This window comes from Brachypodium distachyon, chromosome 1 (assembly GCF_000005505.3).
Source record: "Brachypodium distachyon strain Bd21 chromosome 1, Brachypodium_distachyon_v3.0, whole genome shotgun sequence".
Lineage (NCBI taxonomy): Eukaryota > Viridiplantae > Streptophyta > Magnoliopsida > Poales > Poaceae > Brachypodium > Brachypodium distachyon.
This window is the reverse complement of record NC_016131.3, coordinates 4,034,148-4,051,102: the sequence shown is the minus strand read 5'-3', so window position 1 is coordinate 4,051,102 and position 16,955 is coordinate 4,034,148. Positions and strand designations below refer to the sequence as shown.

The following is a 16,955-nucleotide window of genomic DNA, read 5'->3' as shown; positions in this document are numbered from 1 at the left end:
CAAGAGCGCGCTTTACCAATCGATGCATCCATTCCTTCCGTCGGTAACTCCGAAGCGAAGCTACGCCTCCCATGTCTTGACTATTTCTCGCACGAACGTGAAACCGGACAAGATCAATCACTCTATATATACTCATCCAAGTGTGCTTGTTCTCTTCACAGCCACATACATACAGCGCACAGTAGAAAGGAATAGTTTCAGTTTCAGTTTCAGTTCAGTGCTAGCTAGCTCGATCGATCTCCATGGCTTCCAACAAGCTGCAGATGCTTGCCGTGGCGGCGGCGATCGCCATGGTCTTCCTGCCGGTGCTCGCCTCGGCCGCCGTGCACGCCGTGGGCGACGGTACAGGGTGGACGCTGGGGTTCGACTACAACGTCTGGTCCAAGAGCAAGGAGTTCAGAGTCGGCGACGCACTAGGTAACGTAATTTACCCGGAGCGGCCGGAGTTCTAGTTAAAATCTCGTTTAAGAACAAACTGGAGGAGCTGATTCAAAACGTGTGTCGCCTTGCAGTGTTCAATTACGACAAGGCCTTGCATAACGTGGTGGAAGTGAGCGGGCCGGACTTTAAGACGTGCAGCAACAGCAACGGCGCCGCCGCCTGGAGCTCCGGCGCCGACCAGGTCCACCTGGGAAAGGCCGGGAGGCGGTGGTTCGTCTGCACCGTGGGCAACCACTGCCAGATGGGCATGAAGCTTAACGTCACCATTGTCTCGGCGGACGCGCCTGCACCTGCGGCACCTGCCCCTGCTGTCCCTGGTGCCCCTTGGATGGCACCGGCTCCAGCTCCGTGGACGGCACCGGCTCCGTGGACGGCGGCAACGGCGCCATCGTCGTCGTCTCCTGCTCACAAGTCCAGGCGTCCCTTCTTTTGGAAATGGTGATGGGCCTGTGCCCGATTGCCCTTTTACCACTGCCTACGTGATCGATTTTACTCGTGGATTAATTAGTACAATCTTGTTGGTGAGTGCCTTGATGTAATAAGTTGTTCTAAGTTGCTGGACGTCAATAAAATCTCTAAAAGTATAAGCATTTATTGTGGCAGTGGGCTAAAGTATGTGCTTAAGTAGTCGATCATCTCCTTTCGATCAACGAATCGAATACATTCATTGATTCTCCAAATCAAGTGTCATTACAAAGTTCGACCAGAAGGAAAATAGTACAAATGAACATCAATATGATCCTATATCCTATCCTATCCTGGAGGCACACCAACTGTTTGCTCTGTGGCCGGGTTCGTCTCACTTCCGTCTTCTCTTCCGATCTTGCGTGCATGGCCCGGCTTCAGATCCTGTCGATCATCTTGTCCGCAACGACGACAGGGTTCTGCATCGCGATCTGCTCCCGCGCGGCGGCCTTGTAGTTGAATTCGCAGGCGTGCTTGTCGGAGTAGCGGTGCACGCTGCAGAAGGTTCCCTCGCATCGGCACCGGAACCCCAGCAGCCCCACCTTCTTGCGGCACATCGCGCATCGGTTCGTCGCAGCCGCCGCCGCCGCCGGCGGCGGCTTCTTCTCCGGAGGCGCGGCCGTGGCGATCCTTGCGTAGGCGCCGTGCTCGCGGTCGCACTTGGGGCACATTTCGGCGGTGGCGAAGCAGCGGAAGAAGGTGCCGTTGGCCACCTTGTTGCCGCACACCACGCATCGGTTCACCGCCGTCACGGCGTTGTCAGCTGCGGCCGCTGCGGCAGCGGCATCGTGAGAGGACGCGGGGACGGGGAAGCTAATCTTGGCCTTCTTCTCCGGAGGCGCGGCCGTCGAACTCGAAGCAGCCGCTGCAGGGGCAGGGCCGAAGACGATTCTCAATCCCTCGGCGTACAACGCGTCGAAGTCGTCGCGGTAGCACTTGGAGCACATGTTGTCGGTGGCGGCGGCGCCGAAGAAGCCGCAGCCGTCGACGCACATGCCGGCGGCAGGATCAGAGGACGCGTCGACGGCGACGCTGCTGGTCTCGGCCTCCTTCTCCTGACGCGCGGTCGAACTGGAAGCAGCAGCGGCGGCGGAGACGGTGCTCGCGGACGCGGCAACGACGACAGGGTTCTTCTTCTTGGTCGCGATCTGCTCCCGGGCGGCGGCCTCGTAGTCGAAGCCGCAGGCGTGCTTGTCGGCGTAGCGGTGGGCGCTGCAGAAGGTGCCCTCGCAGCGGCACCGGAACCCGAGAAGCCCCACCTTCTTGCGGCACGTCGCGCATCGGCTCGCCGCCGAGGCCGCCGGCTTCACGGACGGGCCAATCGCAGAAGTCGCGCCATCAGGAGTCGCAGTCTCCTCGTCGGGGCGCTTCCTCTTGTGCGCCGACGACGTCGCCGTCCCGCGCTGCGACATGGCCGCTGAGCGAATCTCGAAGGAAGGAAACACGCTGGGACGACGGTGCTGGTGATCGATTGGCGTGAGAGATCGAGGTCGAGTCGAGTCTCGTGAGGCGGGGAGGGTGTTGGTGTTGGTGTTTGGGGTAGGGCTGGGGGCCGGCCGGGCGGGGCCTTTTGACGGCGGGGCGAGCCGGAATGCCCGACGACGGCTCGGAGACGCCCCCGTTCGCTACGACTCCTGCTCGGTGTCGGACAGGCTTGGGCTCTGGTTCTGGCTGGCTCTGCGTTTGCGTGACGAACTTGTTGAGATCGCAAAAGCCAAGCTACGTTCCGGAATAAGGAATCGATTGATCGATCAGACGGTGGAGAAAAACGTACGTACGCCGACCTTCCCAGGGATTACAAATCTTCGGCTTGTCAAAGCTCCGCTGCCGCGGCCGCTCCGGCCGCACGTGCGACGCTGCTCCTCCAGGCGTCGCCAGTCCACCAAACTGCTTCTTTAGGAATAAATGCCATAATTAATCAGGATTTGTGAGGTTAGGGTTTGAAATTTAAGGATTGAGAGGTTAGTGTTCAATTCAGACTTTGCATAAAAAATCAGGTTTAAAGTATAAATCCTGATCGGGATAATCCTTTTCCTAGCGTTCCAAACAGCCTTGAGGTCATAATTGACCGGGATTAACAAGGTCAGGGCCCCGATTTTAAGGATTAAGAAGTCAGAATTCATCTCGAACGTCGTCTACAAGTACCTGGTTGAAAACAATTGCGATCTCAACCGTAACAAATTAGCTGACCATAGTCTCAAAAATACATTCTAGCTTAAGATTATATGTTTTTGAGAACAACTGCGACATAGTTTTTTACAATATAATTGCACCTTTATGTAGTATTTTTTATGTTGCATTATCTATACTATCAAAGGTGGCACCCCACTATCAGCATCCTGGATCCGCCAGTGCGAGGGACGCTTTCTTTCTTGGAAACGGAGCAAAACACGCAGGAGCAGTTCACGCCTATGGATTTTTCTTTGCCCATAATCTTTTTGACGGGATTTTTTTTTGACGGGACTTTGCTAATAATCCTTATTCTGCGCTATATGGATCGTTCACTGACACCGCTGAAATTCGTAACGCTCCCTCCGTTGTTTGTTTGCCCTGCCACTGCCAGCGTGTCAAGCAGGTACTGTCACTCTATGTAAAGACTTTGACAATGCACACAATCCCGGTTCGATACGCAGTTTTAGTTCTGCCCTTTTGTTGTTGCGCATATAGGTTTACTTACCAAGGACGTGTCGAACATTATCTGTAGGGCAATCTAGAGTTCGAACACGGTTACACCATTTTTTTTTTTTTGAGCGTAACAGTTGCACCCTTGGTCCGTCGAGAGTCCAGACCAGGTGGGAACCCCTCCCTATCCAATAACACGATCTACAGCCCAATACGAGCCCACTAGGAGTAATACCAGCACTTGCTCCACGTCACCGATCCGACCTTTCCCCCTATCAGCCAATCACGTCGCTTCTTACCCGAACCCGCGGATCGCCCCTCCTGCCTTGCCGCCCAACCGCATCGCACCCGTCCATCTGCAATCGAACGCACGAAGCCACACCTCCCATTTCCACCACCGCGCCTTCCTACCGCTATAAATAACACAGCACCCGGCTGGTCATCCTCACCAGAAGGAATTCCCCAATCTCAACTCTTTTCGTCTCATCGTTTTCAAGCTCCCTCTCATCTGCGGCAATGTCGGGGCGCGGCAAGGGAGGAAAGGGGCTGGGCAAGGGCGGCGCCAAGAGGCACCGGAAGGTGCTCCGGGACAACATCCAGGGGATCACGAAGCCGGCGATCCGGAGGCTGGCGCGGAGGGGCGGCGTGAAGCGCATCTCCGGGCTCATCTACGAGGAGACCCGCGGCGTGCTCAAGATCTTCCTCGAGAACGTCATCCGCGACGCCGTCACCTACACCGAGCACGCGCGCCGCAAGACCGTCACCGCCATGGACGTCGTCTACGCGCTCAAGCGCCAGGGACGCACCCTCTACGGCTTCGGCGGCTGATCACCTTCTGGTCGTCGTATGGTTCGGCTTGTTAGGGTTTGTGCTGTGTGTGCTGTTTGGGGGGTCGATGGCTTGTACTCTGGGATGGAATTTATGGCATATGAATGAACAGATTTGGTCTTGCTGGGTAGTTGATTTGGTGTTACAGGAATTAGTGTATGTTTGTTGGTTGGTTCCAGTTTTTTTTTTGTTCGATACCGGTGGTTAACTGCGGTATCTGAAGGCTAAGCTATTCTGGACTGGAACCCTGAAGACTCATTTTTCGAACCCTCTGTTTCTCTGTTAAATTGTCTGAACTTAATACTCTGTACAAGATTCAGTCACATGGTCTGATCTCTGATGGTTGTATCAGTATTATTGTAGTCTATGCAGCGTAATTTGATACTGTGCGAAGTACATCCCCTTTTATCTCTAGTTCACCGTCCTAAGTCAGTTGTTTCGTATCTGTTCTTGATTTCACCATTCCTCAATTTTGTAATGAGAATAGCGGTTGATGTTGACCGTGTGTGCAGGTTACTGTCTCCTCCAGTGTTCTCTCTTCTCACTGCGTGCAGTTACTGCCTCCATCGACGAGATTATTTACTATCTTGCTCGGGATTCTGGTTTAACTTCACGGAAGCACAAGATTTCCAGCGGGTTGCAGTTTTGAAGACATGACGTAGAAACGGATTCAAAGTAATTTCAGAATTTGCAGCTATTTCTAATTGTTTTTGCTGCTACCTTGGTCTCACCACGGCAAGAGAATTACGTCCCACGCTAATCGGCACAGATCGGTGGCCAAGGCAGCATGACAACCAGAATAATTACTCCTTGTCACAAAAGATGCAGTACAAATCAATATCCTTGTTGTAAAAGCCTTACAGAACTCGCCCCTCCTACCGTCATTTCGAAATACAGAACATCTCGCTGAATCAAGAACTGAGCACTAAACTCACCCAAACCACCAGGCTCGACGTAAAGCGAAAAATACTAAGAACAGAAACAAGATAAACCTTTGACTGGACCCTGAATTGCCTCAAACTTGCATCTCAGCAGCTTTCAGCTATCTCCTTGCATGGAAGCAGCAAAAATTAACAGGCATTTGCAACCGCTGTCAGGTTTGCCATTGTCGGGGCAACCGTTTTCAGCTACTGCCGTCAAACCATTTTCCACTACAGCACTCTGCTCTCGCACCAGTATCTTTGTCATACTTAGTATTTTTCTTTTCAGAAACTGAAGTACTCACTCCGTTCAACAAAAGATGTCTCAAGTTTGTCAAAATTTAGATGTATCTAGACATAACTTAGTGTATAGATGCATTCAAATTTAGTCAAAGTTGAGACATCCTTTGTTGGGTCCCACCTATTGAAAAAAAAGCAATTAGCTTGTGTCCCCTCCATTTGTATTTTAGTTGACCTGTAGTTGTCCATGTCAATTTCCAAAACATAATTAATCATTCCGTTCTCACTTTTACTTGGCAAAACAGGATAGACTGCATGAAGGCCAAATTACGGTTGTGCGGTCGCTCATCTCTCTCTCCCTGGATTTGAAAGCTTTGTAATGCTTGCATCTTCGAAGGAGCTTCTCCGGATGTCGCTTGACTCATTGAGGACACTAGCTAAATGTCCGTGCTTTGTTACGAGATTAAGAATCTTGGCTCATGTTTTTTAAAAATTATGATAAATAAGAAATATCTCAAAATATTATTTTTGAAAAACAATTGTCTTGAAAGTCATCAAAACCAATCAAAAATAGTCAAAAAATCGTGATACGTATGAGTGGCAAGTAGATGAGTCCGTAGCTATTAAGGAGTAGTCTTGTTGGAGTGAACTCGCGACCACCAATTCAGATTTTTATAAGTGTAAAGATAAAAATATTTGTGGAGGTAGAATTGTGGCGTGCCGGCGGCACGCGCAGCTTGCCCACCTCCCTCTTCACGCGCGTCCTCCCATGTTGGGCCTAGTTCTATCCCTGTATAGTGGCCAAAGGCCTCCCTTTTCTTTTTTTTCTTTTGCTTCTTTCCAGTTTTTGTTTTGTTTTCTTTTGAGCCTTTTGCTCTTTGGGCACTTTGAGAAGAAGAAAAAAAGGCAAATTACCGACGTATTCTCCGCGTTTCTAAATGCAAGAAGTTCTAACATTCTAAGTCAAACTTCATAAACTTTCTGGTTTGCAAAAAAATCTACCAGCATCTAGAGTTCTTTCTTTTTACTAAAATCATCGTGATGTATATTTTTATAGCATATTTATTACATATTTTAGATGTTGATATATTTTGCTATAAATTTTAAGAAGTTTGGCTTAGACTCAAATCTAGAACTTCTTACACTCCCTCCGTCCCAAAATAAGTGACTTGAATTTGTATAAATTTTTATACAAATCCACGTCACTTATTTTGGGACCGAGACAGTATTTAGGAAAGAAATTAGTATTTAGTTACATGAAAATATGAAAAGAAACAGAAAATAAAACTTCATTCCCCTGCCTACTTTATCTTAAAAAAGACTGTCTGAAGTAAGAATAAACAAAAGGAATATATATCTCGTATGAGGTAAGAATACACTGTCTGAAGTCTGAGATGACTGCACATTTTATTCGTACAATTAATTACGTGCGCCGGTGCCAAGTCCTGACCAGCTGATCGATCCGAGCCGTTGTTGACACATGAGCAGCGTCAGCGAGAGCAAGCGCTTGGCAACAAGATCGAATCAGTGGACGTTGATGTCGAGGTACATGCCGTCCTGGCAGTGCCCCTCGATGCCGCAGATGAAGAACCACTCCCCGGGCGCCGTCAGCGTGATCGTGTCGTCCCCGGAGGTGAACGTCGGCGCGTTGCTCGGCACGGAGCACGACGCGTAGCTCGTCGCGTCCACCACCACCACGTTGTGCTCCGCCTCCCCCAGCGAGTACAGGAACTCTGGAGCATGGCGTAAATGACCAGTTAGTACTGTACTTAGCCGATGCCGCCCAACTTTACGGGACGGAAAGGCGTCTAAAGGCTCCATGTACCGAGCGTGTCGCCGACTCTGAACTTCTTGCCCTTGGCCCAGGCGGTGTAGTCGATGCCGAGGTCCCAGCCGGAGCCGTCGCCGACGGTGTACGCCGCCGCGGACGCCGTCGCCGGGAGAAGAGCGGCGACGACGAGGGCCGCCATGGCGGCGGCGAGCGTGATCTTGCCGGAAGCCATTTGGGCGCGCAGGAATTGAAGAGGCTGGTTCAGTTCTTGTACGCTGCTGCTTCTGTATGTGTTACGCGGTGGTGTATATATATCGCCCCGCGGCTTAACTACGTATGCTGCGTGTGTGTGGGTTGATCGAGCCGCGGCCGGTGGCTTTTGGCCAGTTTGGAACGCGACGAGCGGCTCGCGGTGGCGTCGATGCGGAATTAAGCCTCGGTTCGTCGGGCACATCGAGCTTTCGGTTGGCTTAGGCTTTGGTGGCAGAGGCAACTGGCAAGCGCGCGCTGTGTGCCTGTGTGCCGGGTCAACTGGGCAAGCTGGGCTCCTGGTTGTGATACAGGAGTGGGCAAAGGACTGGAAACCCCTGCAGTTAAACCATGATTACTTGATTAGAGCATCTTCAACATCATTTTTAAGTAGTTTTCAATCCCAATACGCTCAAACTAGCAAACACGGTGCTCTAACAGATGTTCTATGTGGTTCCTGATTCTTATATACTACTTTTAGCAAATTTCTAATTTTCTATCTCCTTGTAACCAGCAAACCATTTCCCCAAAAATTTAACGCGTGCGTGGGAGGAGCAACAACCACACCCGAAAATCTCAGTCCCACGACACCGTTGTGCCGGCACTGCAGCTGTTTTACTGCCACCGGCCACCACAGCCCTCTCAGACCTTCCGGCTACTGTTTCTTAGGCCGGTCATAGTGGGAATTAACATAGAGTGGTAACATGTATATGTTACTAGCCTAAGTTACCACCTTCATAGTGGGTACTAACATATATGTGGTGTCATACAATGTTTCACTTATTAGGTTGTAAACTCATCTTACCTTGATTTGTGTGATGTTATAGTAACATATCTAGTTAACACCTCCATCTCTTTCTTCATTTAATACTATGCCATGTCACCAAAATGCCTAATTGGCATCTTATGTTACTAGCTAAGTTACTCCCACTATGACTAGCCTTAGATCAACTCCAGCAGATACCCCATATCGCCCATCCGAACTCGGCGAGTTCGGATCAACTGAATCCGAAAATGCAGTTCAGAAAAGTGTCGTGCAGAGCAGAAACTGAATCGAGAATTGAAAAGTTTAAAAACGGCTTCGCGCGAATTTAAACCAGCACTGTTCCATCCATGGCAAGTTCATACATAGCCTTCAACATCCATCATAAGTTCATCAACTACTACATAGCAATATACTATTGGATAATTATCTCGACTAACAACCAAGAGAGAGAAAAAGGACGTGGTCAGCCCCGTCCCTAAACGCACGTGTCATGGTCGGAGGCGTACCAACAACTTTTAGTTACGGTCCCGAGTCCTGAGTGCTACATAAATAGGGAGCACCGGCCCTGTACGAGGTGACGATCTCATACGGTAGAAACCTCCCGAACAAAACACTCCCGATCCTAAGCTAGCGCCCTGGAAAGTTCATACTACATAGCATTCTTCCATCCATGGCAAGTTCATACTACATAGCATTCAACATCCATCACAAGTTCATCAACTACTACATAGCCTAGGTCATAAATTAGAGGAGCTAACCCAAAAACAAAAGCTCCTGGTGGTCGTGGCCAGCCGCCGGCACTGTCTTCTCCCGGGCGCCTACTCAGCATCCATGAGCTCCCTGCAAGGCGCCGGTGCTACCCCCTTCACATTGGATGCTTCCATCGCGCGGCGGATGTCCGGGTCTGCCCGTCCTCCCGCTTGCGGCGGCAATCCTCGTCGTCTTTGGTGACAAGGCTATCCGCCACCTCTTTCGCCATGGCTTGGAGGAACTCCGGGTCCTCCTCCTCCCTCGCCGGGGCCTCCTCCTCCTCCTCCTCCTCCTCCGGCATCGCTTCCTCCCCTGGGGCTTCCGGTGAGGGAGTCGGTGTAAATGCGTGGTGGCGCACGGCCGCACGAGAGGACTCGGCCTCCTCCTGACACGGCGTGCGCCCGTCGCGTGGGCCGGCCCAAGTCCCCGCCACCTGCGCCGCTTCCTCCGCCAGGTATTGCTTGTACCGGCGCTCGGCGACTCGGCTGGTAAACTGGCGCTTCTCCCATTTGTGAGTGGCGCGCCACCAAGCCCCGATGGAATGACGGCAGACCGCCTTGCCGTCGTCCCCTCTGATGTGGCCGTCGTTAGGGTTCCCTACCCGTGCGGAGGATACGGCGACCGGCAGACCCCCAGGAGCCTATGGAGTGCACCATTGGGGTGGATTTGGGTGGCCGGAGTTGGAGAAGAAGGAGAAAGGGCGGCAGATTTGGGTGTCGGGGTAGGGTTTGGAGGCGAATTTGGGTGGCAGGGGAGTGTGGGGGTGGACACCAAATACGCCCCTCGAGTAGCCATATATGCGTCCGCTCGGCTGTTTTTTGGGGTAAACCGAAATGCGTTTTGTGGGCCGGGCTGTTTTTGGGGATCTGTTCCGCACGGATTTTTGGCCCAAAACCGAATATGGAGTTCGGATCGGCCACATGGGGTATCTGCTAGAGATGCTCTTACCCCAACAACTCTCCACCTTCTTGTGCAAATTGGGCACATATATTAAATTTATTCCGTGTCCGATAATCTGGAGTATATATACTCAAGGTGGAGACGAAGGAAGGATGAAACAATTAATGGGAGTGAGTTTTAGGGAAGCTAAGCGAAAGGAACAACTTCGTTTTCTTAAAAAGAGTTTTTCTTTTCTATCTTTAAAACTGATTTTAGGTAACTGTTTTTTAGGAATCTGCTGGAAATGGACAGGTTTATTTTCTATGTGCTAGGGAAAGGTCATGTAAATGGACAGGTTTTTGTTTCTTTAACCATGAGCTAGGAGAGTGTAATTCCCTGAAAATCAAGTTTGGTAGTAGCGCTGGCTGAATTTCCCGCTCTCTTCCGTATACTTCGCCTTAATTCATCATTTTTGTTGCGGATTCCCCTCTTACTACACCTAAGGAGACGTGTACTTGTATTGAAGCCTAACTATTTTTTCAGCGATATATAGATAATGTAGTCTCCATTGTGCTCTCTCCAATTCACAAGAGTTTTATGATTAAAAAACTTATAACTTTGACCAATAATCGTCTAAAGATAAAATCAACTCTTCTCTGTGTGGGCTTCCCTATGGCTGTTGCAATTTGTAAAGGTGAAAACAGAACAATCCAATCAGTGCCATGCTATGAAATTGACAAATTGTAAACTAGGGATTTGGGAAAAGAAAAAAAATACCTGGATAGAGAAACTAGGGAAGAGGAGGGGCAGCGGGCAGGGGCAGCCTGCGGGGCGAGCGGCGGCGGCGTGCGGGGCGGCCCTGGCAGCCGGCTTCCGTCCGTTGTCTGTAAGACCCCGGGACCGAAATTATGCAATTTAGCCCAAATTGCTAACTTTGCATAATTCAAGCCTCAGGTTCTTAACCTACGATAAACACCTCAATACATACACGCATTAATGTGCTCATCGCAGGATTTTGCAACATGAATATCATTACCAAAACTCTATAGAAGAGAGTAATTACAAAGCTCATACAAGGAGCAGAATAACAATTATTACAAAGAGAGGACACATGTCCCAACATTACATCATTACATTAGCGGAAGTCGAATTATGCCCGAGTACGGACAAGATTACAACATGGCCTGAAGAGGCTGGAAGATGGAAGGAAACCCGCCACGAGTCTCAGAACCCTGATCTGGATCTACTGGCTAAACATTGAATCCAACGTCGTGCTCCACGAAGAAGCTAGCGGCTCACCTGCTCTGCTGGAACCTCTGAAGAAAACAACGTTGCAAAGCAACTGAGTACAAAGTACTCGCAAAACTTACGGGGAGATCTATGCTAGTATGCAACATGTCTCAAAGGAGGGTAAAGTGGGGTTCTGCAGCAGCAACAATATCTGGAGAGACACTCTATTAACAACGTCTAAGTAGAGGATAAGAAGCGTCTACTAAGTGAGGTGATTAACCTATTTATTAAACACCAAACAACACAATCCTCATATCACCCCCTCAACACCCTGTGAGGAGGCAATCCAAAGAACACTCACTCTTAAGCAGTTTTAAGCATATCCAGAGAATAATCCCTAATTACTAGTCAAGTGGTTGAGATTAGGTTGGTTAAGTTCTTTATGATCAAGTAATGACCAACCAAGTCGTCCATAACCGCGGACATGGCTTTTCGAAAGATTTATCCCTGCACGGTGTGCCAATTTACTCGTACACGTTCGTCCAACCCTTGTTGCCACTCGAGTAGGAACACACAAGAATGTTTGTCGGCAGGATTGGGCGACACGACGTTTCCAAGCCCCACAACTAATTCAGGGGACCACCCAACTGAGTCTAATCTGAAACGAGAGCCCGGCCGAAGCGTCGTACGGACTCAAGAGTTGCGTGGACAGCTGGTAGTGGTTCAGTGTCCGCAGAATGACCACTCCAGACTAGTGCCGCAATCCTATATGTATGCAAAGTACCAACAAATCTCCACAAATCTCTGTGTGCATGCAATGCAAATGCCAAATGAAACGCCCGAACTATGTGGTCCTTGGAAGACCTATGAAACGAGTACTAAGCCGAGGGGGAACCCATATATTCTCCCACGAGCGGTTAGCGCGAAGTTTCTTGGGTCGGCGAAAACTAGAACTCAGTCCTTAGGTCGGCGCCAATGGAACAAATCACCAATGCGTTAGAGCACGGCCTCCCATCGTTGCCTTGTTACAGTTTAATATCATATCACAGTTTAATAATTGCAATTTAGAACATAAAGTAGCATGTGGATGTAGTAAGGACACTAGACCAGCAATCTAAGCATGACATCTAATGACCAAGAGTAGGGCAACAAACAAACAGGTGACATGGTAATAGGATAAGTAACAAGACATAAGGCAATAAGTGGAGCTGACTAACAAACTATGCAATCCTTGAGCATCGGGACAAGACTGAGAACGTAACTTAGTGCAAGAATGAGAGAGAGGCATTGGGTATAATCAACATGGTCAAGGAAGGGTTGCTTGACTGGAGTACTCAATTGCCCGGAATTGAGCAAGGATCCTGAAAGAAGAACACAAGTGTAGTCGTCGTCGGAGGAATCGAAGACTAGCGAGAAAGAAGCAAATCCACCACATAAAAGGAAAGTATAAGCATAAAAGATACACGTGGTAGTTAATATGCGCAATCAAAGAATGATGCATGACATAGGGATGATGCATGTCATATTAAGGATCCCGAAAGTAAATCCGATATACGATCACCAAGTTAAATGGAGTCCGAATCATCTACACATAGCATTTATACAACTCCATATGCAGGAAATAGAGTTTAATTGATCAATTACACATAATAATTTTATAGTTGGATTAGCATGCATGACAATGACATGGATAGGTACGATGCATGCTTTGAAACAGGAACAACACACCAAACAAACGAGTCGAACGGGGTTGCACATGCCGGTGGCAACGACGTACCTGCAACTAACATTATCGATACTATCGGTACATACACGGCATCTCATACAACACATGCATATCGACAATCGCAACCTACGGGTCTACGCCGAAGATCGGTGGTCTCACGGGACGATCGCACGTTATACCTTGGACACATGCGGCGTCGCGATGTAGAGGAAGTAGTCGACGTAGTCGAGGTAGTCGTACACGATGTAGCCGTCGTAGGCGAAGTAGTCGTTCAATCGTCGCGGTCGTAGTCGTTCATGGCTTTGGCTCCAGGGTTTGAGGCGATGTTGGTCTCCACGGTGCCGACGATGTGTGGCAGCAATTGGTGCAGCAGCGAGGCGTCTCGACGCGGAGCAGTGGTAACACAACAGCGGCAATAGCAAGCGGCCGACAGGCAGGGCCCACACATAAGGGGCACAATTCCAGAAAACAGAAAAGAAAGAAGGCCACAGGCTGGGCTTGGAGATGGGCCAAGGAGGAGGAGCTGGGCCTGCGGGCTTGGGTGACTGCAGCAGAGGAGGCCGGAGGAGATGGGCGCTGGCAGCAGAGGAGGCCGGAGGAGCTCGGTCGGTGAAGCAAAACGGCGAGGTAGCCGGAACAAAGGGTGGCACCGGGGCGAGCAACAGACCGAGGGCGGCACTCGGTGGAAGGGGAGGCGGAGCGGACTCGGCGAGGTGGAGGTGGAGCAGAGCGCTCGGCGACGGGGAAGGGGAGGCGCAAGGGCGGCCAGGCGAGGAGAGCGGGAGGCGCGCGCGGAGCTTGGGCGGCGCAGGGAGCGAGGGCGGGCGCCGGAGAGGAGGTAGACGAGGGGGGCGACGGGGAGAGGCGGCTTGGCGTGCTCGGCGAAGAGGAGGCGCGCGGGCGGCCACGGGAAGGGAGAGGCGCGGGCGACGGCGTGGAGGGGGCGGCGAGGGGTGCTTCTCGTCAGTGGGGTGCAGCAGGCGGAGGAGCAAGGGAGGCGCCGGGCGCGTGGGAGGAAGAAGGGGATCGGGAGTTGGCTTCGGGGAAGAAGAAAGAAGGAAGAAGAAGAGCGGCGGCGGCCAGGGTAATTAGGGAGAAAAGAAAAGGAAGGAAAGGGGTTAGCTTTATAGGCTATGAAAACCTAGGGTTTGCTAAGTGGGCTTTTGGACCAACCAAAAGTCTCAACAAAAATACAGATTTTGCAATTTAGATTTTCGAAACAAATTAAGAGACGAGAGGCTAGGTCTAATTAAACCCGGGATAATTTGTCAAACCCAAATTAGATTTTCTATAAAATAATTTTAAGCTTTTAGAAACACAACAAAAAGACAAGCAGACGACAACACAAAAGAAGTGTCATTTCATGCAAACGAATAATTATTTCATTCAACATGATGCTAATGACATGACAAAAATAATTATGATGAAATGAGCATGACAGATGATGAAAATAATTAAATTACAAAACAGTTTAAAAAGTCTTAAAAGAAAAGGATCGCTCTCTCGGTCCGTTACATTGTCCTCGAGGGACAAGGCGCCCCTGGCAGCCGGCGAAGTGCGGGCGACCACGGGCAGGCAGCAGCGTAAAGGGAACTAGGGAAGCATCGGAGCAGGCTGGGCTCTGCTGGGCTGGGCCCCTGATTAGCAGTAGAGATTTGCCAAAAAAAACTTGAGGGGCCATGGCCCAGTTCGGCCTGTACATAGTTCCGCCAGTGCTCACCATCTTACGATATAGCCTTCCTATTTTCCTTGATCGATCTTCAGTGTCTCGGGTACTGATGAGCCATGGGATCGAGGTAAAAAAAAAAAGCTACGGACAAGGAACAAATATTTCCACAAGTATATAAAGGAAAATCAAACCGTAAAGACGACCTTTGATGTGTACAGAGTCTGCAAGGATCGGCCCTGGCACTTAGTCCAAGAGGACTACTCACACATCACGATCAGATCACAAGATATATAGAAAGACGTTGTGTAGAGATAGTCTTGAAGATGAATGATTAAAAGTCTTACATGCCGTTGATCACGATTGAATCAAGATTACAAGCTAGTAGCATGATCCAATATAGCCCTATCTCTCCAAACGAGTCCCCTCTCCGCTCCTTTTATAGATCAAATGATGGATCACGATGGTGATGATGTTGCGGAGCCAGGGAGCTGCTGCGCTAGTACGATGTGCATGATTTTTCTTCCGTTTTTGCAAGGGCGGATCCAAGTTTTCAATATTGGATGGTACAAACATTGTATTTTTAATATTGTTGCGAAAACACAGTACAATTTTATTCTTTTTTTTGATAATTTCTACTAATAAAAATGAGTTAAAAAAACTCCTCGGTTGCACGGGTCCCACCTAAATGACCCGGCTAGGTCCGCCCCGTGTCATTTAGGTGGACCCGCCCAAATTATGCGCCATACCCTAGCCGGGTCATTTAGGTGGGACATCTTAACATTGACCTACCCACAAATTGGATGTAAAAAAATGGAGATCTCTAAATAATGCCTTCTATCTTGATGATCCTTAGGAAATTCTATATTATCATCTTCGTTCGAGATTTTGCTGACTTTTCAATCCCATCCTATGTTGTCATTTAGCTGAAAACATGAATCGAATATGTAGTAAAATTGTCGACTTGAATGAAAGGTGTGTAACTTAGAAGTCTGTATGGCATAAAACAAGCCTTTTGCACTTGGTTTCACCGCTTCACTAAATTTCTCATATCTCTTGGTATCTCATACCCTAGCTAACATAACAACACGAATCGTGAGCCATGTGTCCGCTACGTCCTCATTCCAGTCTACTTTCTGAGTTGACCTTAAGCGATCCTACAAGCATTATTTGTTGATCTATAACGAATCTACTTTCGAGCTCTCTACCTCCACACATGAAAAAAAGAAAGTAGTGGTCAAAGGTGCATATAGAAGACATTGTCAATGTCCAAAGTTTCACTTATTTGTGAATCGAAGGGGCTAGTTCATTTATCTAACATTCATTTATTTGTTTCCAAGTGGGCTTCCACCCTCGCCAAGGCAAGGGAGGATTAATTTGTTCCCTATATTGCAGTAGTTAGCTTTGTATCTATGTAGAACATCGGACTTAAAAGTCCGCATGGCCACTCCCCAGAAGATACCTTTTCCACAGCAGCAATGAGCAGTCCAAAGGTCTAGATGAGATCCTCCGTTATTCCATGATGTCGGTTGGTGAGATTTCTTCCCCTCTGCCTTCTCCCTACTATTATTTGGATGCAGGTTTCGTAAATTGATATCTATTCCAATTGGGTGTGCATTGAGTTGTGGGTTAGTTTTCGTATATATAAAGCAGCACCTAGCTTCACATGGATTTGCCTAGAGAATGATACTGACTTGGTGTATATTTTAGCTAGATTTGTACAGAATCTTGGATGCAAGTGGAATGCGTTTCTTGAATCACACATTAGTGTAAGCACTTTTCTCATGGTATATTCATTTTCTTTCCTGCACCTCTGTCAGTTGTAGTGGTCAAATAAAATTACGATACAGAAGTCCATTTTAGTTCTGTAAAAACATTAAATGTTGCATATATTGATTGGTTTCATTGACATTGTTTTTTGGTGCACTAGAGAGATCTTTTGCGGAATTTATGGATGTCCCTGTAACATTAGTGATCAATTGTACTCTCTTTTTTCGCGAACAAGAGATCAATTGTACTTACCTGAACATCATGAAACAGTACACTTTCTGCTTACCCTCCATATGGTTCTATCCACACAAGCATTTACCATTCCTATTCTTTGAATTAGAGTTGGAAATAGTAAGTGTGCACGTGCATTGTAGTTTCAGATTTAGAACGTACCGTATTTTTTTTCAATTTTTTGGTTATGCGTGAGAATTGTTTTCCCTAATGGTCTATTGATGGATTTCTTTCCTCTATATTCCTGCCTAAGAGTATGGTGGGGAAATGATTGTTTACTCTTCTATGCACACTGCTAAGCTATGTGTGTTTCAAGAATGGCTTTTCTGCTGCTAAGACACTAATTGGTGCAGTTTTGGTTTGTTTTTTTGACAGAGTAGGAGTGGAGAGACCACACTTTT

General features: G+C 48.7%; 4 protein-coding genes across 4 annotated transcripts; 2 read left to right on the top strand and 2 right to left on the bottom strand.

Annotated features, from left to right (window-relative positions):
• The first annotated feature begins 175 nt into the window (after nt 1-175).
• On the top strand, nt 176-1,031 carry LOC100846547 (mavicyanin). The gene is made up of 2 exons (XM_003559287.2): nt 176-417; nt 513-1,031. The coding sequence occupies exons 1-2, from the start codon at nt 243-245 to the stop codon at nt 881-883; spliced, it is 546 nt and encodes a 181-aa protein (XP_003559335.1). The 5' UTR covers nt 176-242; the 3' UTR covers nt 884-1,031.
• A 180-nt stretch (nt 1,032-1,211) lies between these two features.
• LOC106866884 (zinc finger A20 and AN1 domain-containing stress-associated protein 7) lies at nt 1,212-1,989 on the bottom strand. Its single transcript, XM_014903275.2, has one exon. The coding sequence runs from the start codon at nt 1,899-1,901 to the stop codon at nt 1,284-1,286; it is 618 nt and encodes a 205-aa protein (XP_014758761.2). The 5' UTR covers nt 1,902-1,989; the 3' UTR covers nt 1,212-1,283.
• Nucleotides 1,990-3,978: 1,989 nt separating this feature from the next.
• Nucleotides 3,979-4,694, top strand: LOC100843591 (histone H4). Its single transcript, XM_003557716.4, has one exon. It carries the CDS (start codon nt 4,045-4,047, stop codon nt 4,354-4,356), a length of 312 nt encoding a protein of 103 aa, XP_003557764.1. The 5' UTR covers nt 3,979-4,044; the 3' UTR covers nt 4,357-4,694.
• A 2,153-nt stretch (nt 4,695-6,847) lies between these two features.
• On the bottom strand, nt 6,848-7,552 carry LOC100845940 (basic blue protein). The gene is made up of 2 exons (XM_003559285.2): nt 7,342-7,552; nt 6,848-7,249 (listed from the first exon to the last, which is right to left on the bottom strand). Exons 1-2 carry the CDS (start codon nt 7,517-7,519, stop codon nt 7,041-7,043), a joined length of 387 nt encoding a protein of 128 aa, XP_003559333.1. The 5' UTR covers nt 7,520-7,552; the 3' UTR covers nt 6,848-7,040.
• Nucleotides 7,553-16,955: the final 9,403 nt, after the last annotated feature.

Coding starts and splice junctions, on each gene's coding strand:
- LOC100846547 (XM_003559287.2), top strand. CDS start 243: ATGGCTTCCAACAAGCTGCAGATGCTTGCCGTGGCGGCGGCGATCGCC. Junction 418..512: donor CAGAGTCGGCGACGCACTAG/GTAACGTAATTT, acceptor GTCGCCTTGCAG/TGTTCAATTACGACAAGGCC.
- LOC106866884 (XM_014903275.2), bottom strand. CDS start 1,901: ATGTGCGTCGACGGCTGCGGCTTCTTCGGCGCCGCCGCCACCGACAAC.
- LOC100843591 (XM_003557716.4), top strand. CDS start 4,045: ATGTCGGGGCGCGGCAAGGGAGGAAAGGGGCTGGGCAAGGGCGGCGCC.
- LOC100845940 (XM_003559285.2), bottom strand. CDS start 7,519: ATGGCTTCCGGCAAGATCACGCTCGCCGCCGCCATGGCGGCCCTCGTC. Junction 7,250..7,341: donor CAGAGTCGGCGACACGCTCG/GTACATGGAGCC, acceptor GCCATGCTCCAG/AGTTCCTGTACTCGCTGGGG.